Source organism: Manacus vitellinus, unplaced genomic scaffold, assembly GCF_001715985.3.
Source record: "Manacus vitellinus isolate BGI_N305 unplaced genomic scaffold, ASM171598v3 scaffold_50_pilon, whole genome shotgun sequence".
NCBI classification, from domain to species: domain Eukaryota; kingdom Metazoa; phylum Chordata; class Aves; order Passeriformes; family Pipridae; genus Manacus; species Manacus vitellinus.
The window spans coordinates 424,104-444,776 of NW_021940612.1; the positions used below are offsets into that span (position 1 = coordinate 424,104).

The following is a 20,673-nucleotide window of genomic DNA, read 5'->3' on the forward strand; positions in this document are numbered from 1 at the left end:
GGAACATGGAAAAGAGTACTGATTTAAAATTGTAGATAACTGAGATACTTGATGTATGAAATTACACTAAAGAAGGAGGTTTTTCAGTTTATCTTTGTTCTCAACACAGTGAGTGATAGACATGTAAACAAAAACTAAACATACTTGTAAATTTAATACCCAAACTGTCATGAATATACAGTTCCTGGGGGATGGGAGGGGGAAGAAAGATGCTGCTTATGCTTTTGACACTTCTTTTACTGCTAATTTAAAAGTTTTCCTATAGTAATTCAGTATAATTTCTTTTAAGAAAATGCCAGCTAATTCTCCTTGATAAAGCAGTATAAAAACACTCAAAATATTCTATGTTTAGGTCACTTTTAAGTTTCCATTAGACAAATAAATGCAATATTGATGCAGTTTTCCACTTCTGATATAAAATATCCAGAGCAGTATTTATGCTTAGATTTCCCTTTCAAAAGGAAAATAAAATGTTTTAATTTAAATAAGGGTATTTGTCTTTCACTGCTTATAAGTCAGAGGGATTCTTTGTTTTGTGGTTTATACTAATGTTTTATAAATTCACAGCTTCATTTGAAGGCAAATATTCTTGCTGTAGCTAGTCATGCCATAAAAAGGTTGTTAATGGCTCATCTTCTATTTGTCCCTGCTTTTGAGCAAGGGATATGCAGTGTGCTGGGATTTTTTTCTTTCACAACTTTTTAGTTCTGGCGTGCAAACTTGATTGCAGGTTATCTTTATCTGACATTAGATGTGTTGTGAGTAATGTTAGTTTTAATGAGTAATTTTTGCCAACTTTCAAATGACATCTGTATTCTGCCTTGTGTATATAAGATCTCAGCTGTTCAAGGTACACTCCTGCTGACCTCTTGAGCTGTTAACTTACACTTGAGTAGGCTGAATATTCCTTGGGTAAGCTGAAGATTGATACATTCCAGGCCTTGACAGCTGCAGGCTTTTTCTGTGCCAGCTTCAGACAGTCTAAGCAGCCGTTTTTCGAAAGAAATTGTTTGGCTCCCAAAACCATTCAGGGAACAGCTTTACCAAGTCCATTAATTCTGCCAAGAGCTTAAAAAGACTGTTTAAACTTCTTTTCATCTTAAAACTGTAATAATTTCTAGCTAATACTAATTCTATTATACAAAATGCTTAATTATATTACTTACATTTAAATGAAACTGTTTTAGCTATTAAAATATTTAGCATGTTAAATATAAGAAAGTAACATATTATGGTCATTTAACATTCCTTGACTATTTTTTTAATAATACTTTATTGTCATAGTAAAAAATTGGTACATTTCTGTGTAAACTTTCTTTTTGTGAAATAAAGGTCACATATTTTAACTGCAGCTGAAGTTGGTGTTTTGTTTGTTTGGTTGGTTTGGTTTGGTTTTGGGGGTTTTTTTTGTGTTGGGCGGTTTGTTTGTTTGTTACTGGTAACATATAGTTGAAGATGAATTTGTGTCCTTATTCTTTTGCCTGAAGTCCACTTAGGTAGTGGACTATGCTACTTAGTTTTGTGTACCTTTACAAAAATTCAAGTACCTATCAAGTACATAGCTTTTCATGATTTAAATTAGAATATCTGGTGATGTAATTACAATATTGCTTTATAGTTCTGTGTGTGCTTCTTCACAGATTGCTGTAATAACTTTTAATGCCAGTTCCTGTCATCATGAAAAATAAAGAACATGTATTGAAATAGCACTGGTTTGCAGTTTTGGAAATTCTGGTGACTTTTAACTTATTTCTGTAGGATTGTAAAGGCTTTTGTTTGTATTTTGTGGTGGTTGTTGTTATTTCTTTTATACTTAGCCTGTTCTGTGTAGCTGTTCCTTTGAAGTTTGTTTGGTGCACATTCAGTATTCCTTACTGCAAGAAAGATTTTTTTTTTTTTTTTTAATTTTCCAGTTAGTATGAGTTTTTAAATCTTGTTTCGTCACTGTTCTTTTAGCATAGACAGAAATGTTGTGGAACTCAGGAGTGTCAATTTCACTGACATGAGCACAATTTGGAGCTGATTTTACTCTTCCTTGGACAACTTTTAACATAGTCTGCTTGTGCAATATTTATAGCTGATTAGAGGTTAAACCAAACTGCTTATTCAGTTAAAAAAGATTGTTTGTACCTAAGTGTTTGTCTTCTCATTAGGAATGCTCATTGAAACTTTGTATTTTATATTTATCTTATCAAAAGGTCAGTTTCTGGGAGGTTTGGCAAGGTTTAGGTAGAAAGGTGGTTGCCAGAGAGTCAATACATGCTGGATACTTAGCAAAAATTATGGAAGAGATGTGAACATTTCCCTCTTCCTGTATTGTACATATATACATATTGTTCATTTAGAAAAAATCAGTATGTATTAATGTAGTTTTTCTTTTTGTTGGTTTTTTTTTGTGATAGAGGAATGCCATGCTTAGAAGTAAGTGTAGAACTAAGTGTCTGAAAGTTGTGTGCTGTTCGGTGTTCTTGTGATGCCTCAAGCCATTTCCTAGCTGGGAATTGAACTGTATAGGAGCCTGCAGGGTAGGACAATAAGCAGACACTGCCGCTTGTACAGAATCTCATGGTATTTGATAGTGCTTCTTGCAGTCATAGAGAAGCCGAGTGTCTCAGCTCTTCTAATATATAAAAATATAAGCAGAAAACCCAGCAGCTACTCCCCCAGTCTTGTATACAGGACAGTAAAAGGGAAAGCTAAGGAAGCATGATTATAAGCAAATCCAACTTGTTAAAGAGGCAAACAAAACTGAACTGAACAAAGCTCATGAGCTCGTAAATCAGCATCAGAAACTTTGACTGTTTGCTTGCCTCAAGATTTTTGAGTGTTTGCAGGTGGAATACTATTAAGACTTTTTTATGTTCGTTCTTCTCTCTGGTGTAATGATTTCATGGCCCTTAGACTAATTTGTTAGTGATTTTAAGTAGTTTAGTATAAAATACATAGTGAATTCTGTATTTAAGATATAAATAATGCTCAAATACTATTTGCACTTCAGTTCTGCTCTCCATATCAATGATCAGCTGAGCAATTTGAATTAAAATTATTTTAAAATTAGAGTTAGATACAGTGGTTTATTCCTGTTGTCATTGTTCAAACATTTCTTTATCCTGGAAGTGGTGTCCTTTAGAGTATAAGAATTACTGATTTAATGTCATTCTAAATAATTAAAAAGAAGTCACATTTCCATTGCAGTTATTTAGTGAGGTTTAGTTTGGCCACTGTGGCTTGGGCTTTGTTTCATTTTTTTTTCTCCCCCTGGCTTTTTTTAGATGTTAAAATTACTCAGAATCTGGGTTCTTTATAGATCCTAATGCTTTTTGGAAGCCTTTTGCAGCAGTTTTTCCAAATCTGAAAAACATTTTTATTTTTCATTCTGTTTCTACTTGAAAAGGAGTAGTAGGTCATGCATGGTTCAGAGTGTACAGGCATTGTGACTCTTCAGGTGGCATGGCAAGGCATTTTCAGGAGTTGGTGTCTTTTTTGAGGACACATGAAACAAGTGCACACTTTTTACTGTCTCTCAGACTAGATCCGTAAAAATTTAGAACACTTAAGTGCATAGGGTGATAACATGCAATGAGAGGTTTTACTTTAAAAAAAAAAAGGTGGATAATCGTCTTTTCATCTGAACTGAGTAACCCAATTAATATGATGCTTACTGTTGGTCTTAATTCTGAGCTGAAAGTTAACCTGTATTTAGCATTTACACTGAACAATGACTTGTATACTGATGCAAAGTCATTTGAGTTCTTATTTATATGACTTATTGTTTAGTTCTGGTATTACCTTTCTTCAGAAAGTGAATGGGATCATGCACCATAATGCAGCATAATCCAGTTAGGATTGCTTGTACACAGCAGGGTCACTTAGGGTTTTGAAAAGAGGCCTTACGCTGCTAACCCGGTTTGGTTAAGAGAGAGATTTCATTCCTTTCAAGTGTTATAAGAACAGCACAAAGTTTTTTGTTAATTGTTCGGTTTTATTTAGAAATTCAAGAAATGCAGTCTTCATGTTCAACATATTAAAAACTGTGCACAACTCGCCAAGGCAGTTGGATGAAATTTCTCTGCTTTTATGAAGTAGGAACTCTTTCTGTTGTAGTCCATTCTGCATAAGCTGATAATAGTCTTGAATTCTAAGATCTTTGTGGCCATAGCCTTTGTTTTATTTGTTTTCTAATACATTCAGAAAGGTAGTCGGACTTGTTAGCGGTGTTCTTTCTTGCAGTAGGTGGTTGAATTTTTCTGAGTTTGCAGCAATACCTTAATAATGCATCAAATCTTCATAAAGTTTCATTTCTTGCTTGGTTGAAATAGTTGATGACATCTAAAGATTTAAATAAATGTTAACTAGAAATTGCAGTTGTTGAAAGAGGAGGATATTTTTTAAACCAACAGTCATGAATCCCCTCACTTCTCACTTGCTCAGCATTTTTTCTTATGTTTTTTAGTACATTTAGCACTACCTCATTTCTCTGCAATTTTAAAAATTAAAATATGTGCATTTCTAAATTTGAAGGAAAAACATATCAGAACTTTTAAAAAAATCTTTGAAGCTTTCCTCTTAAATCACAGAAAAATAGGTGCAACTATCTCTTCTATTTCTATAATAATTTTTAAGGTTTGCTAAATCCAGAATTCAGTGTGTTTGGCTGTTGCAGTGTTACTCTTGATGAAATAATTTGGACTCAGCAAAATTATAAATCTGCATAAAATCTGCTAGCTTTAGAGAGGTCTTTTGATTTTATATTGAAGATAGCTGTTTTCTTGTTCTGAAGAAAGAGAAGTATTATGATGGAATGATTTGTTATGCACTGGTACTGATACTGCATGTAAAGTTCAAATTTCCTTCCTGGAAGGCGAAAACTGATCAGGAGCAAATGAATGAAAAAGATAGCAAAAACTGAAAAAGCATTTTCTGATACTGAGTTATACTCTAATCATACAGTGTGTGGTCTTTATTGACTCCTGTGAGGCTTGTCAAACTTGTAGTGCTGTTGAACTGTTCTGCATCTTGGATGACCATTGCTTTTAGCTGTTTCAAGTCGCGGCCTCACAATACTGTGATTAAAAGTGCAATCTGTTCTTATTCTTAAGAAATGAGAAACAGAAAACCTGTGGAGAAACCAAAGAGTGGAGTTGAAGATAGGAACTCAGGTCTTCTGTTTCATTTTATAATCAAGATAGAGTTGTGCAGAGATGAGGTACTGTGCTGTTTGTTCAGATGATTTTAATGAAGTTCTGGTTAACTAATGATATCTGTGGTATCTTACTAGATTAAGTTCCAGAAACTTGGGAGAAGAAGGAAGTAGAGGAATGGATAGCTATAATAGTGTTGGTTTTCCCTTTAGATTATGTATTACTCTCATGCAAATTCTGTTTTCTTTTTAACATTTAAATTTGGTATTAGAAAAAATTTCTTCACACACAGGGTTATGAGGCATTGCAACAGGCTGCCCAGGAAGGTGGGGGTCACCATTCCTGAAGGTATTTAAAGCTGTGTAGATGTCCCACTTAGGGATTAGTGGTGGACTTGGCAGTGTTAGGTCAGCAATTAGATGCATTGATCATAAATGTCTTTGCCACTGTAAATGATTCTAAAAAACTAGTAGACATAGCTGCACTCTCATGATTTTTGGCTGTTGAATAGACTTAGCTGCCAATAGATGATTTTGGCTTATTAGTCCCCAGTTTAGTGTTAGGCTGTGTTTCTTATTGTTCTATTTGTCTTCATCTTTTGCTGGTTTTTATTTTTCTCCACTGACATTTTTATATAATGAACATAGGGTTTTATATTGTAAAATAACTAATATTGGTGCTTCCAGTAATAAAGTGGTATTGGAATAAAAGTACACCAGTGAAAAGTAACAACTAGTATGTAGTAGAAGATATAAATCTGGGAAAGCTTTTATCTGACATCTAGTTTTCACAAACTTTCTGAAGTCTGTTTTGAAAGAACATTGTTTTCTTGCTCTCACTTGAGTTTTTTTCAGAAGCTTTTATATACGGTAGGTTAGCTGAGTGTGTGTTAGAAGACTGATTTAGTGTATATTTTGAAATAAAATGAAAGAGCTGCATGTGGTAAAACTTAATGTCGAAGCATGTATTCCAGGCTTAATATGTAATACAAATTGTTTGACTGCTAAAAATAACAGTAACAGATATAGCAAAAGACAGCCTTGTTTGAAGATCATCAGTTTCTACTGCCATATGTGACATTGTATACTCTTTTATTGTTGATTGTAGGTATTTGTGTTCAAAATTCTGTGTGGTTAAAATCTTGTTTATTCCATAGAACCATTGACCATGTTTTTGTCATTCGCAGAACAGTGAATCACTTGTAGGGAATTTTCACTAGAATGCTTTCGGTGTTTGTTTAGTTGGGTTTTTTTTTTTAGCAATTGTCTTTTTAATATGCTCAGTGTAACTTTTTTGTCTGTTAAAGGCATAGCATACATGTAATGTATTTTTATCTTCTTTTTTTTTCCTGTTTCTAAGGCTGATAAAGAATTTGTGTGGTCTCTGTGGAAACACCTGCAAGTGTCAAGTCCAGATCTTATGCGAACTGTCGGCTTGGTTGTGGAAAGGTGAGTTTGAAGATTTAACATGATACTAAAATCAACAACCAGCTTCTTCTGCTGATACCTTATTCTTTATTTTTCTAAGTGAGAAAGTTTTTAAAAATGTGTTACAAAAGTTCAATTGCTAAATTTTGTCAAAAGTGCCTAGAATACATTGCAAGTTTCCTTTTTTGGTGCCAGTTGAAGCATACTTCAAGATCTCTTCTCACCGAGATTTTTGTGCTGCAGCTGAATACAATTTTTAAATTACAAATGTACTGCATATTTTGTTTTTCTATTGAAAGAGCAAGAGGAAGTAAATTACATTTTCCAGTGTCATAACTTGTTGGATAACAGTTAGATATATAAATTAGATTTATCTGAATACTTAATGAAGTGAAAAGCTAAGATATGGTAACAGAAAAGATAATCACAGAAATGCTGACTTGGATGGGACCCATCAGGATCATCGAGTCCAGCTCCTGGCCCTGTGCAGGATATCCTCAAGAGTCACACCATGTGCCTGAGCGTTGTCCAAATGCTTCTTGAACTCTGTTAAGCTTGGTGCTGTGACCACTTCCCTGGGGAGCCTGTTCCAGTGCCAACCACCCTCTGAGTGAAAAACTTAGATGCTGCCTTGATGCACACAAACATGATAATGAGCTGAATTTTTTTGCAGTGGTAGGAAATGTTTGTGAAACCCTTTTAATGTAGTGTTCAGCTTATCAGAAGGCTTGCTACAGAAATCTCGTATGTAATAATAGTCTATTATGTATGAAGGTAAAGATATATTCTGTGTATGTGCTTTGCACTTTGTATAGAGGGTGGTGAATGGTACTCGTACACGAAAGCCTAACAACATACTTTTGTTAAGGTGCTTGTCTAGTTTTTTTATGTCCTCTCCTATTTTAGAGTAACAGTAATGCCTTAGAACACTTCTGTGAACTCAAGGTTATACATCTATATCATACCTTTCTCATAATTCTCCGAATTATGAAGTTAAGAGAGAAGAATTGCTTCCACAGCATCTTTTTAGGTGTTAACCCCTGATAATCCTGGAAAAGGTTTGGATAAAACCCATTCAGTATATAAGAGTTTTACTAATCAAAACTTTGGAGTTGCTTTGATTTGACAGATGGAACAATATTTTTCTCTTTAACCGGTGTATCTTCATCTCTTCTTCCTAAGATCAATCTAATTGCTGCTTCAGAAATAGTTTCTAGCCAGGCTTTGCCTGTGAATCTTCTGCACAACCAAATTACAGCCCCATATATCCTCTCCTAACTTTCCCAGCTATGTTTCCATAATAATTGCCTAAGTAGCGTCAGTTTCATGACTGTACCTCTTTACACTGTCATCCTTTCAGAAAAGTTTTTGTCTTACTCCCTACCTTATAGCAGTAAGCAATTATTTTTTTGTTGTTATGCCAATGTCAATTTGTCTCAGTTCTAATACATTGATAAGCTTTCCAGGGAATCTGCTACCTAGCACTGCTACTGTCCAGAAAATTACAGGACAAGTGATTTTCTGGCTTTGTTAACCTAGGAAAAATATGTGGATTTAAAAGTTTTAAGAGAATAGGATTACAAAGTAATAGTTACAAGCACAATGATTCCTGAAGCATGTCACATGGGAGATCTGTGCTTCTCGCAGCTTCTTGCAGTTTTTGTATATTTTACATGGTTGTATCAGGTGAGCTGGAATTTGAAAATTTATGCTCCAGTCTGATAAAAACCAACTGAAGTCTTGGAGGCTTTTTTCCCTTCTCATCTATATTGGAAATAACATTGACCCCATCATAGCCAAGTTGATAATACTTTCCATCTTGTCCTGGCCTATGGGGAGATTTTGAGATAGAAACAGAATGAAATGGATTTAAACCTTTTGTTGTTTCTTCCTGTGACATGGATACCACCAATGTTTGCACAGCTTCATTTTTCGGTGTGTTCTTTCCACCAAGAATTCCATAACCAAGAAACTTTCATTGCCCACCAAATCTTTGTTAGACACTATCTGAGGTTAGAAGCCAGATACAGAATGGAAACAGACAACTGAAGAAAGCATAGACATGTGTATCCTAGATCATATATATAAAGAATCAAACAATATCATCCAGTAGATTTCAGTCATTAAATTGATGAAAGAGACAGCCGGGCTTTCTTCATGAGATTACAGTGACAAAAATAAAAAGATACAGGACAAAATGTTCATTTGGAACCTTATAACTTACACCACAGATGTGTGATGAATTAAAAAACAGATATATTAGGAGGAATTGAGTGGGCAATATTAGCTGTACAGTCAGCTAATTTATGTTTATAGCATTAGACACTTCCTTATAGTATCTTTTTACAAACAAATCAGGGAAATCTAAAAAGCATAATTTGGCGGACTAAGGGGGGAATTAATAGTACCTTGCCATTATTTGTCTGATATTTTGAAATGCTTTCATGGTCCCAAAATAGAAGTTCACCTAAAACTGTAAAAACATAGCTTGTACCTTTTTATGGCTGTGCTGCTGATTCCTGTAATACATCAATGATATACTTTTCAGCAGTCTTTGCAGTTCTTGCTGGATAACTGTAACTATATTCCCAATTTAATATTCAGATATAAACAAAAAATCATCTTTACTGTGCAAATGAGAAATGCCTTTGGGATATGTAAAAGCCTCCAGGTATTTTCAAACAAGCCATTGTAAAACTACTACTCATGTTAGTATACTTTCCAGCTACTTTAAATACTATTGATCTCAGTATTATGTAGAGAGCACACTATTTCTAGTTCACTGTCGTTTTTTTATGATTTAAAAAATATACTAGAAAATACCTCTTATTAGGTAAATGCATGTGTGAACTGAAATGGAGTTGGGGTTCAAATGAGAGTATCAAAGGTTTTGAAATATTTTTGCAAACTTCAGAACTCCGGTTTAGGACACTCCTATAGTACATGCAATCTTGACAAGTTAACAGACTAATTTTCCTCTAGGGCTTCTACCTGACTCCTTTCCTTTCTTCGGAAAGGGGATGTAGCAGGATCCATTAATGATTAAACTGTGGCAGTGATACAAGATTGGTAGATGTACATGGGGATTGTATTATGCTAGATGATACCCTTACAGATACTTACATTTGGCAAGCTTGCCTTACATAGATGTTTTTCCACAACTAAATTTCGACTCTGCTGTGTCTTACAGGTCTTAACAAAGAGAAAGAATGGATTTATCATTTCATAAACAGTGGCAACCTGAATGTTAGTTCTAGTGATTGAGAGTTTTGTTGTTGTTCTTCCTGGGGAGTTACATCTATCTAAAGGTGCGCAAATGGACAAAAATATGGCTGAAAAGCAAGAGATCATAAATAACTAAAGAATTTTTGGCAAGGTACTTGCAGGAGTTTATGCTGTGATTTACAGCATTCTGGGAATAGCAAATTGTGGAAGAAACATTAAACAGGTTGACATAGATTCTTCACTGACTGACAATATGCAGATGTACTGAAAATGGTAAGTACTTTTTATATAAAAGGATAAGTGAATGTGCTGTGTGAATGAGCAATATAGATTGCCTATGTTAATTGAAAAATAATTAAAAATCTGTATCTTGCATCTTTTAAAGGGCTGATAAATATCGTGCAGAAGCTTTCTGAAACCACTGTTTTACTCTTCTGCAAATTAACAGGAAACAGAATGACAGTAAGACAAGGAAGTAAACAAGATTCAAGACATTTTTAAAGGCCATTACCATTTTGTTACTCTGAATTTAAAGTAAAACGGACTCCCCAGTTATTATCACTCCATAAAGTGGACAGAATAATAGAGTATAAGAGTACAACCTTACTGTCTAAGGTCAAATAATTGTGATTTTCTACAGTTAATGAAAGTTTAATATCCTGTTTCATTAAAAATTCTCAGAACATTGAACATAAGTCAACATTCCATGGAGAAGAAGGTATTATGCAGTTTGCATGTGTGCATATCTGCATATCGGAGCACAAAATATTGACATGATAATTGCAGTCAAGCCTGATTGAACAGCGGCCTCTGGGAATTCAGCTGGTGTTGTACCAACTGGATGGCTGCTCAGGACACAGTTTGAAATGCAAGGTGCAAGTTAGCACTTTATTCAGCACAGGCAGGCATCATTTAAAAATCCTTGGGGGAAACCCTGGTGATGTGCAGATGTTAAAGCAGTCTGTTCTGAAGTGCTGATATTTTGAACACTATAAGAGACTTGTGTATTTTAGATGAAAAATGTTTGCAAAATTGTTAGGCAAAAATGTCACCATTTTCTGTACTCCTTTAGTGTAAAAATATGTTTAGTATTTTATGTATGTTGCTTAAAATAAGAGGCTTTAATAAATCATCTAATTAATTAAATCAAGTTGGAGATGCAAGAAAAATAACATTTTTGTAATGATGCCTTTCCATTTTGATATGTATCATGGAACATAGAACTGACTCTAAATAATTTACTACGGAAATCATTTCATTTTATGTATTTTATTTGGATCTTAAATTATTTTTGTAAAGAAAAATAGGTGTGTGCAACTATATTATAGAAAGTAACTGCTTAGAAAAGTGCAAAATGTGTGGTGTTCATTTAAGTTCCTTTTTGCTCTATGCTGTCTGAATCTTTTAAAAGTATATTTGTAAGTATTAAAATAAAAAAAATGTATGTGTATCAATTGTAATTCATCATGAAGTATAAAGATCTTCTAGGAGGTGAAATTAAACTCTTGATTAAATGCAGGCTATTTAACTGCATTTTTTTTAGCATTTCTTAATACATGGAAACACAGTAAGGTTTCTTCATGAAATATTAAGGCATAGGTTCTGTTTCTACTAACCACTGACTGTGCAACCGCAGGGATGTGACTGTACACAGTAATTACAGTATTGGTGCCATATTTACAGTAACATTGACAGTCTGTGCTCTACAACTTCACTTTGCACATGGGCGATTCATTTTCTGTTTAATACAAACATAGATTTTGAAAGTCTGTAAAATAGTTGAACGGTGGAGGACAGGGAAATAAGGTAATCAAATTAAAGCTGCATCACAAAACTGATATTTTACAGCCTTTCTAGTTCTGCAGTCTTTTATAAACAATGAAATATCTCTCAAAAGTAACAGTGTTTCTAGAAGCAATTTATTTTAGTTTGAATATACTGTTAAAATATAGCCTTTTCTCTTTTTACCATAGTGCCCAGAGTTCACAGTGTAACCTTAACTTTCTTTATAAGGCCAAATTTGTAGATGTGTTTTAGTTTTTGAGGGTTTTTTGGTTGATTGGTTTGGTTTCTTTTAATCCCACTGTTTGTAAAACTGAACAGACGAATTCCATGTAACATGTAAACAGCAAATTAAATTTATTAGTTGAAGTTATTTTCGTTTAGTTGATGTATGACATAATTACATATGACTTCAAGTTACTTTTTCTTGACAAATGGTTAGGTACTTGTCTGACTAAAACCTGTAGTAGGATACAAGATGCCTCTACGCCCATACTATTTTTGCTGAAGATTTTAGGAAGAATGTTGTTTTAGAAACTTAAACAAAATTCTGGTTTTTAAAATGTTAGGGGTTTTGATGATTTTGTACCTCATTCTTAGTTAAACATTTTCTCACAGTCTAATATTTCATTTGTGACAAGCTATTAAAATTGTGCAAAATGTCAAAAATGTTGTCCTGCTGTATAAATGAGTAGAGCATAACACAGGGAAAAAAATCACATCAGAGGAAAAGTGTCAAGCTTAAGAATATTTTCTCGATTTCTCAATTTTTGTGGGAAGCTGAATCTTGATAATCTTTGTATCTAAATGCATCTGTGTTAAACATTTAAAATAGGTAGTACTCATGGGAAGACTGATTGGAGCTCAAAACTTGTACAAATTGACAGCCTCTCTTCACTCCATTTTTCATACTAAAGAAGTCTGCAAATATTCTTAGCTCACATCATTATTGCTCATCAGTGATTCTAATTAGCTAAACAGGAGTTTGTCTCAGTCATTGATCATCATCAGCTTCTTGACAGTGCCAGAATTTCTGCCCCTTCCATATTCCAATGGACTTTTTAAAATATATTTTAAATACTTAACAGCTCAATTAATAAAGTTGTTTGAAGATTTTTTTTTCTTAATATTTGTTACTCTTCGAAAAATAGGAGGTGATTGCTGCAATTCCTATCAAGTCTCATTTCAAGGTGTAACTGCAGATCCAAATATGATATGTAAGTTCTAGTCAGTCCTACTACCGTATGGGGAACTATCCTGTGACGAGTATGGAAAACAGTCTTATACCTCCAGGAAAAGTTGCTGATAAAGTTGTATATGAGGTTTCAATTTGTGCTTTAGGCTTCTGACAACATCCATTGTGTGCTTATATTGTGGAAATTAGAACATTTTTCTTTAACTGTGGGTGGTAATGTGTGAAATTATTTTTGGTGGCATTACTACAGCCTGTGCTATCTAGGAAGTCTGAAAAAAAAACTCAGAGAAGAAAAAAAATTACTTAAACTTTTCCCATTCATTACAGTGATGATCTATCTGTTTTTATAAACTATGTTCCTTGACATCTTTGTTCAAAGGAGTGTTTGACCAAGTATCAGAAAAGTGGAAAATGCTGCATTTAACTAGAAATGCACTTTCAACCACTGGCTAGCGTGTGTGTCTATTACAGGCATATTTTTTGCTTTAACAGTGATCTGTGGTTTTTTTGTCTTCAGTCCCAGACTTTATTCTTCAAACCCCTTTCATGCAACCATATCCTTAAGTCAGAGGGCTCCAGAAATTCTTGACTACCAATAATATGCCAGAATTGGCTGTGAATACTATTTTTCGAAGCAGTTTGTTCTTTATTTGGTTCTTGGCTGGCTTATTCACTTTCTTCCTAAAAAAATTAGGAAAAATAAATAAAAAAAAAAAAAAATTACACCCCCACAACCGTAAAGTTCCTTAGGGCTGAGAAGTCTACTTCACTGAACAGATTTTCAGATCAATTAGTGCATTAGAAAAGAAGTTTAATAATACTTTTCAAGTGATAATTGCATAGTAGAGTTAGGAGACTAGCTAGTTACCCAGTATTGGTGTTTAATTGAGTCTTTTTCTAAGCAAGGTTGACTTTGTGAGAGGAGATGATGGTTAGAGTTGGGAAAATGATGGTATACTGTGGATGGTAGATACAGAAGGGGGGCCCCTGGTGGTCTAGTGGTTAGGTTGCAGCACTCTCACCGCTGCAACCCGGGTTCAATTCCCAGTCAGGGAAAAACTCCCCCGGGCAGATGGAGCTCGTCAGCCCTGTAAGGCCATCCATCTAAGAGAAGGTCACTCTAAACAAACCTACGTCCTGAGGACCTCGCTGCCACTGTCCAAGCTTGCTCGACCCCGGCAGATGAACCTCAGGATTAAAGGGTGGGCTCAGTTCAGCGCACACTGTGTCTCACCTAAAAAATCCACTGCGCAGGCTCGCGAAGACTGGCCATACGTACAGATACAGAATGAGCGGTAGAGCAGTGATTTAATAAACAGCTGAATTAAAATGGAGAGGGAAATGTGGGAACAAAGAATGGATTGGACTTCCCCGTGAACAGTTAAGGTCAGGATACTTCTGAGAACTGGAGGCAATGCTATTCAGTGATTCAAGAGGCTTGTGTGTTTGTGCCTTTTGTGATATGATTCTTCTTGTATCTGAACATTACTATTCTAAGTACATTGTAGTAAAGACTTTCTTTGCCTTATGTCATCTGAACTGCTTAGAATTTTGGATCAGCTAGTTTTGGGTATGTGTCTGATCTTAAATTCTTAAGTTGTCTAGCTGTACTTAAGACTTGAGGAAACTTTGAATGTTTAATACTTGAATACTTAAATTTTAGATGTATGCTGGTATAGGTCCATCACTTGCTCAAATAGACCATGGTGTAACATGCTTATTGGAGATCGATACCTTCCTCCCAAAATATTTGGGGTTTGATTACTAAACTGTTGTCTTTGAGGAAGGGTACTTGCTGATAGACACTAAAAACCCCACAGCAAAGTAATTAAGTATAAAGTGATGGGGGGTGAGCTGTAATTCCCCTTAAGCAAGACCCAGAAGGACAGAAGGACCACTCTGCATGCAAGTCACAGTGTGACACAGAATGGCCGTTTATTGGACATGGACACCGGCTTATAAAGGGAGAGCAGGGAACTTGCTAGAACAAAGGGTGGAGACTGGGAGAAGTATTCAAGGAGCAGCCAATCACAGTAACAAGGGGTGGAACTTCTCTAAACATGGACAAATGAAAAACTATCTCTGGAGAATACTGGAATGTGGCAGGGTTGGACAAATAAGGAAAGGGTTTACACAGAACCAATGGGAGAAAAGGTAACAGGAGTACAGAGAAGGGAATCACACATTCTCATAATAAAACATGCCAAAAAGAGAACAATTGTATAACACTGGAAATAGGCACTCCTGTGGTTATGATGATCATATCTTGTGCATGACGGCGTAGGACCACTCTGAGATGTTTACTTCCTCTTCCTCCACTCTCTCCTCATTAGTTCTCTTTCACCACTCGTAAGACTCTCTTGAGGCACCTCCATCTCCCCCTTCTTTGTTTTGAAGAATTGGAAAAGCTTGGGATACACTTTTAAACACAACTTTTTTGACAAAACATATGATGCATGGGATAAAAGTAAGAATGGAAAATGTGGTTAACAGAAAAATCATACTTTAAAAAATTAATTTATTTACCCATATCAGGAGTGAAGGAAAATGAAGCCAATCCAACAGCCCTGCAATTCCTCAGTCTCGATTAATGGTTATAACGTTCACTAAATTTTTTAATTTTTTAATACTATGGTGTAGAGCTTCGGCATGATCAGAAGAATTGAGGCAACAGAGGCCCTCAAAATCCTGGCATCCATGGCCATGGGCCAGGAGCAGGAAATCAATAGCTGCTCGATTTTGGAGGCTGGCTTCTTTGATCTTTAAAGTATCAGCCAAGAGCCCTTCAATAGCAGAGGTGGTAGCATTCGCTTCTTTTCCCGGCCAACAAGCCGTATGTGCAAGGGTAGAAAGTGTATATGCAGTCCTGATTCCAGAGAAGGGGAAAATACCCCAAAAGTTCCGGGTTCGGGACCACAGTTCCATGTGAGGGTTGTGATTAGGTGGAACATGAATGTAATGCAACTTTTCCTGTCCTTCGATGGCAGGAAGAGTCAGAGCATATTCAGGGACATTTCTCTTTTGCCAATTTAATGATTTTCTGGTTTGTGTAAATCTTAATAGTTGGAATTTTGCTGAGTTAAATAGGGCAAGTTTTCCAATGGAACATGGTCCTGCCACAGGGTAACCAGGAATTCCTTGCCGGGTTCTGTCTTCACAAAAGAATCCTTTTGGCAGTTTCCTAGGTTTTGTAAACCTCTCAGTGGGAAGGATGTACAGTTTGGTACCATTGCACCATGCAGAAGTATTTTGGTACACGTTCGAATTAGGGGATAAAAGGAATTCGTTATTTCTGTGGGTAGTATAACGCTGAAATGTTATACAAGCACTGGCCAATGTGGACCCTAAAATGTCTAATTCTGGAGGGATGGTGTCTATTGGTGCCATGCGAGAGAAGGTTTGGGAGAGAGTAAGTGGGGAGAGGTGCTTTGTCTGATATGCAGGTACTTCTCAAAAAGCCACCCCAGATTTCATAATTTTCAACTGGGACTCCTACTAAACAAGTTTTAAATGGATGACTTAACGCTGTCCAAGGATAGACACATAGTGTTGGTGTCGGTGGCTTTTGCTAAGGTGATCCAGACATTTTCACTGGTTTGCTGCATCCATTCTGGTATGGGAGATGCAAAAGTGTTTTTCCATGGTAAGAGGAAGATGACGATCAGCAGGATATTCAGGCATCTCCAAGGTATGGTTTTCTGCACTTGGAGGGTATCCATTTCAGCCCACTGTCTGTGGAGATACAAACATGACCTCTCCCCCAAGTGATGATGGGGAAAGGTCCCAACCAGTTATCAGTTAACAGGTCTTTATACAGGATTTTAGCTTTTGGAGACGGTACCAGATGTTTAACAGAAAAATGTCGGAAAACTGGAGGATGTCTGTCCTGAATTCTGTTAAGGAAGTTAAGGACGTACATTACTTTCTGAAGGCAATCATTGGGTGAAAGGTTCCCACTTCCCCTTTTTTGTTTCTCCAGTATGGACTTTATGGTTCTATGGGCTCTTTCCACAATACCTTGTCCAGTTGGAGAGTGGGGAATGCTCGTGCCATGTTCCACGCCCCACAATGCCAAGAACTCCTGGTTACTTTGCCAAGAACTCCTGGGTGTTGTTTTTATTTGTTTTGGGATTCCTATATGGGCAAAAGCTGTAGTTAGGTGTTTTTGGACATCATGGCTTTTTTCCCCAGAGTGAGCGGTGGCAACTATGTAGCCCGAAAAAGTGTCAATTGACACATGAATGAATTTCAGTTTGTTAAAATAACCGATGTGTGTCTGTCTGCCAGATTTGCAAAGGAGGTAATCCTCGAGGGTTCACACCCTCAGCTGGTAGAGGAGTGATTAGCTGACAGTCTGGGCAGGCAGAGATGATGTCTTGTGACTGTTTTTGAGAGATACCACATTGTTTTTGCAGGGCTCTCGCACTCTGGTGAAAGAAGTCGTGAAATATTTTTGCTTGTTCAAGACGCTGTGGGATGACTGCCGACCCTGCTAAAAGGTCGTCTTGGTGATTCCCCTCTGCTATTGGACCTGGAAGAGTGGTGTGGGAGCAGATATGAGTGATAAAAAAAAGAGATCTGTGATCAACAACATAAAGTAATTTTTGGAATAAATAGAATAACTTCATTTTTAATATCTTTCAAATAAGAATTTTCACAGCGTTGGACAATGCCAGAGACATATGCTGAATCAGAAATAATGTTAGGTTTATCTGGGAATAAGGATAGAGCTCAAACAACTTCTGATAATTTGACCAGTTGTAGTGAGCCTGGAATGTATGTCCTGTTTCCACTCCATATGTTCTTTCTCAATTATCACCGCATTTCCAGTAGTCCCCGAGCTATCTGTAAATACAGTCCGTATGTTAGGGATAGGATTTGGAGTCCAATTTGAACTGTATTCTAACGGAATTTTATTTATGTTTTGCACAAATTTGCACAATGGTAAATGTACTTTCATTTGGCCCACAAAATCTGAAAGGGAGACTTGGAAATCTAGGCTCATTATCAACATTTGCTCCAGGAGCTGGGAAGTCTCTTTTGGGTCTGAACCTGAGAGTTCTCAGCATGTGGTCCAGCCCTTTAAACATAATTTGGCTGAACTGTAAGGAAATCAAAGTTTTTGGAAACTGGTGAGGAAGGAAGATCCACAAACACATCTTACTGTTGCTGGAATAGAATTGGCCCAATAGTGTGAAAGGTTGAGTAGGTCCCCTCAACACAATGAGCACTGCATCTTCCTTTTCTAGTCTTCAATGTACCTGCAAGGAATTGATTTTGTTAGTAACAAGTTCTACGGACTCTGGCCTCTGGCGTCAGTGTTCGGGGAGATGTTAATTCAGAGTTCCCCTTTAATAATTCAAATAGGGGATGTAAATCGTCTGTAACTAGGCCTACTACGGGACGCAGCCAGTTGAGAGTCCTTAGGATTGTTTGCAGGTCGTTGAGAGTTGACACCTGTACAGGAATGGTTATTTTCTGAGGTTTTATAGTCAAGTTTGTAATTTACCACCCCAGATATTTCCAGGGGGCAGACACTTGTATTTTTCCTGGTGAAACAGTAAGTTTATTCTCTGAAAGGATGATAAGGACTGCTGTTGTAACTTCGTGAAGGCTTGTAGACAATGAGGTTGACAAAAGAATGTAATCTGTATAATGGGGACAGATGGCATATGGAAATTTAGACCTGACTGAAGATAAAATATTGGCAATAAAGCTTTGACAAATGGTTGGACTGTTTCGCATCCCCTGAGGAAGAACTGTCCACTGATATTGATGGAGCGGTTCAGTGAGATTTTCTGTTGGAATTGAAAAAGCGAATTTCTCTTGACCTAGGGGATGTAAGGAGATGCTAAAGAAGCAGTCTTGGATGTCAATGACTGTAATGGGCCAGTTTTTGGGGATCATGGAAGGTGCTGGCATTCCAGGTTATAAGGCTCCCATTGGTTTAATTGCTTTATTAATTTCTCTAAGGTCCTGGAGTAATTTCCATTTTCCTGAGTTTTTCTTGATACAAAAAATGGGAGAGTTCCATGGACTTTTAGATGGAACTATGTGGCCCAATTTTTGTTCTTCTACTAGATCTTCTAATGCGGCTAATCTTTCCCCTCTGACAGGCCACTGGTCTACCCAGATTGGGCAGGTGGACACCCAGTCTAGGTGGATTGGTTGTTGGATGCCAGTGGCCACTAAGATAAATTTGTAGACAGAAAACTCCCCATTGGTCTAGGACATCTCGTCCCCATAGGGTGAGTGGCACTTTTAGGATAAGAGGTTTTATAGGGGCAGTTCGGTTGTCTGAATTGGTGATTCGTATGATGTCGTGAATTTTCGTGGGTGTTTGGGTGCCACCAACACCTGTTACCTCTGTGTATGTTTTCGCAGTGGTCCAATTTCGAGGCCAGTCTTTAGCTGCTATAATTGTCATGTCAGCTCCTGTATCAATCAAGCCACTCACTGTTACTTGTTGTCCTGCTAAATGAGAGAAGATTCGACGTGTTAACATTGGTTTGGTTTTTGATACTTGTGTCCAATTCACAGATGGACATACAATCTTCAAAATGTTGCAATGGTCACAAACATGTGAGAGGAGTGTCAGTAAAGAGCTCTATTGAGGAAGAAGAAAGTTGCACAGTTACTTTTAAGTCACTTAAATTCCCATTAGGAACAATTTCAGGATTGATTGTAATTCCTTTTTCTTTACATTCTAAATGCGAGGATAATAAAAAGTTATCATTTCCTGCAAGGTTTTTGTCAGGAATAACTGACATTTCCTGTGGATCTAATGTTTCAATGACATAATTTCTTGCAGGAAACAAAATTACTTCATAAGTTTTTAGTCTGTCTCTTCTGCCATTGGAGTGGGAGTTTGTTGTTTGTCATGGTGGAATTTTGGGGCTCTTGGGGTCATCGCATGGTCCCTTGCACTCTCTCCCGTTTCCCTGTTTGCAGCACTGGCAGTGTCATTGTTTTCTGTTTTGTAGGGGACTCCCATCCTTATGTTGCGTTGAAGGGCAAAACCAATGCCAGTGATACCCTTTTTGGCATCTGGGACATGGGCTTTTTGATGGAGTAGGGGGTTTCCCCACTTCTGGACATTCATGTGAAAAATGTCCAAATCAATTACATTTAACACATTTATATTTTTGTTCTGTCTGCTTCTATTATAACATCTGTTATTACTTTTGTTCTTGCTTGTTCTGCTTCTACTAAGGCATCTGCAATAATTTTTCCTTTATGTTGATTAGAACTGATCTCTTTGCAGGCCTGTATCATAGACGTAGGCATGGGGTTTGAGAGTGCTTGCAGGACTGGTTGACAGTCTGAATTAGCCTGTTCAATTGCCAGTTTTAAAAACAATGCATCCTGAGCTTCTGGATGTTTTATTTGATGGGTAATTGCATCTCACAAACGGTTGGCAAAATCATAAAAAGGCTCTTTAAGGCCTTGTTGTATGTGAGCAAACAACAGTGTTGTCGTCGTTGCTTCTGCAACTGTCTTTATAGCTCTAAGTGCCAGACTTTTGGTTTTATCTGAATAATCCAGAGGGACTTTTGCTTGTGTCCTGGAATATGGACCCTCTCCATATAAATGGTTGATTGATTCTTGTACTGGTACTCGACGGCTATTAAGGGACTCTTGTGCAGATTGTCGGATTAAACTTTTCCATTCATGTTTGAAAAGCATATATTGCATTGTATTTAGAATTGCTTGGGTAACTACTCTAATGTCATTTGGGGTAAATGTATAGGCAGCAAAAAGAGAGTCTAACATTTCAGTAACAAATGGAGAGTTAAGTCCATATTCAGTTAAAGCTTTCTTTGTATCTCTCAAAATCGGATATGACACTGTTAAGATTCTGCCTCAGTTAAAATGGTAAATACATTTCAGACATTAAATGTCT

The 20,673-nt window shown here is 36.6% G+C and overlaps 1 protein-coding gene across 1 annotated transcript in view; it reads left to right on the plus strand.

The window, feature by feature from the left end:
* Nucleotides 1-20,673, plus strand: part of CNTLN (centlein) — a 193,965-nt gene that overhangs the window by 11,014 nt on the left and 162,278 nt on the right. Inside the window, exon 2 of the mRNA XM_018080913.2 lies at nt 6,501-6,589. Within this exon, the coding sequence (XP_017936402.2) occupies nt 6,501-6,589 (89 nt within the window). The remainder of the gene's footprint in view (nt 1-6,500; nt 6,590-20,673) is intronic.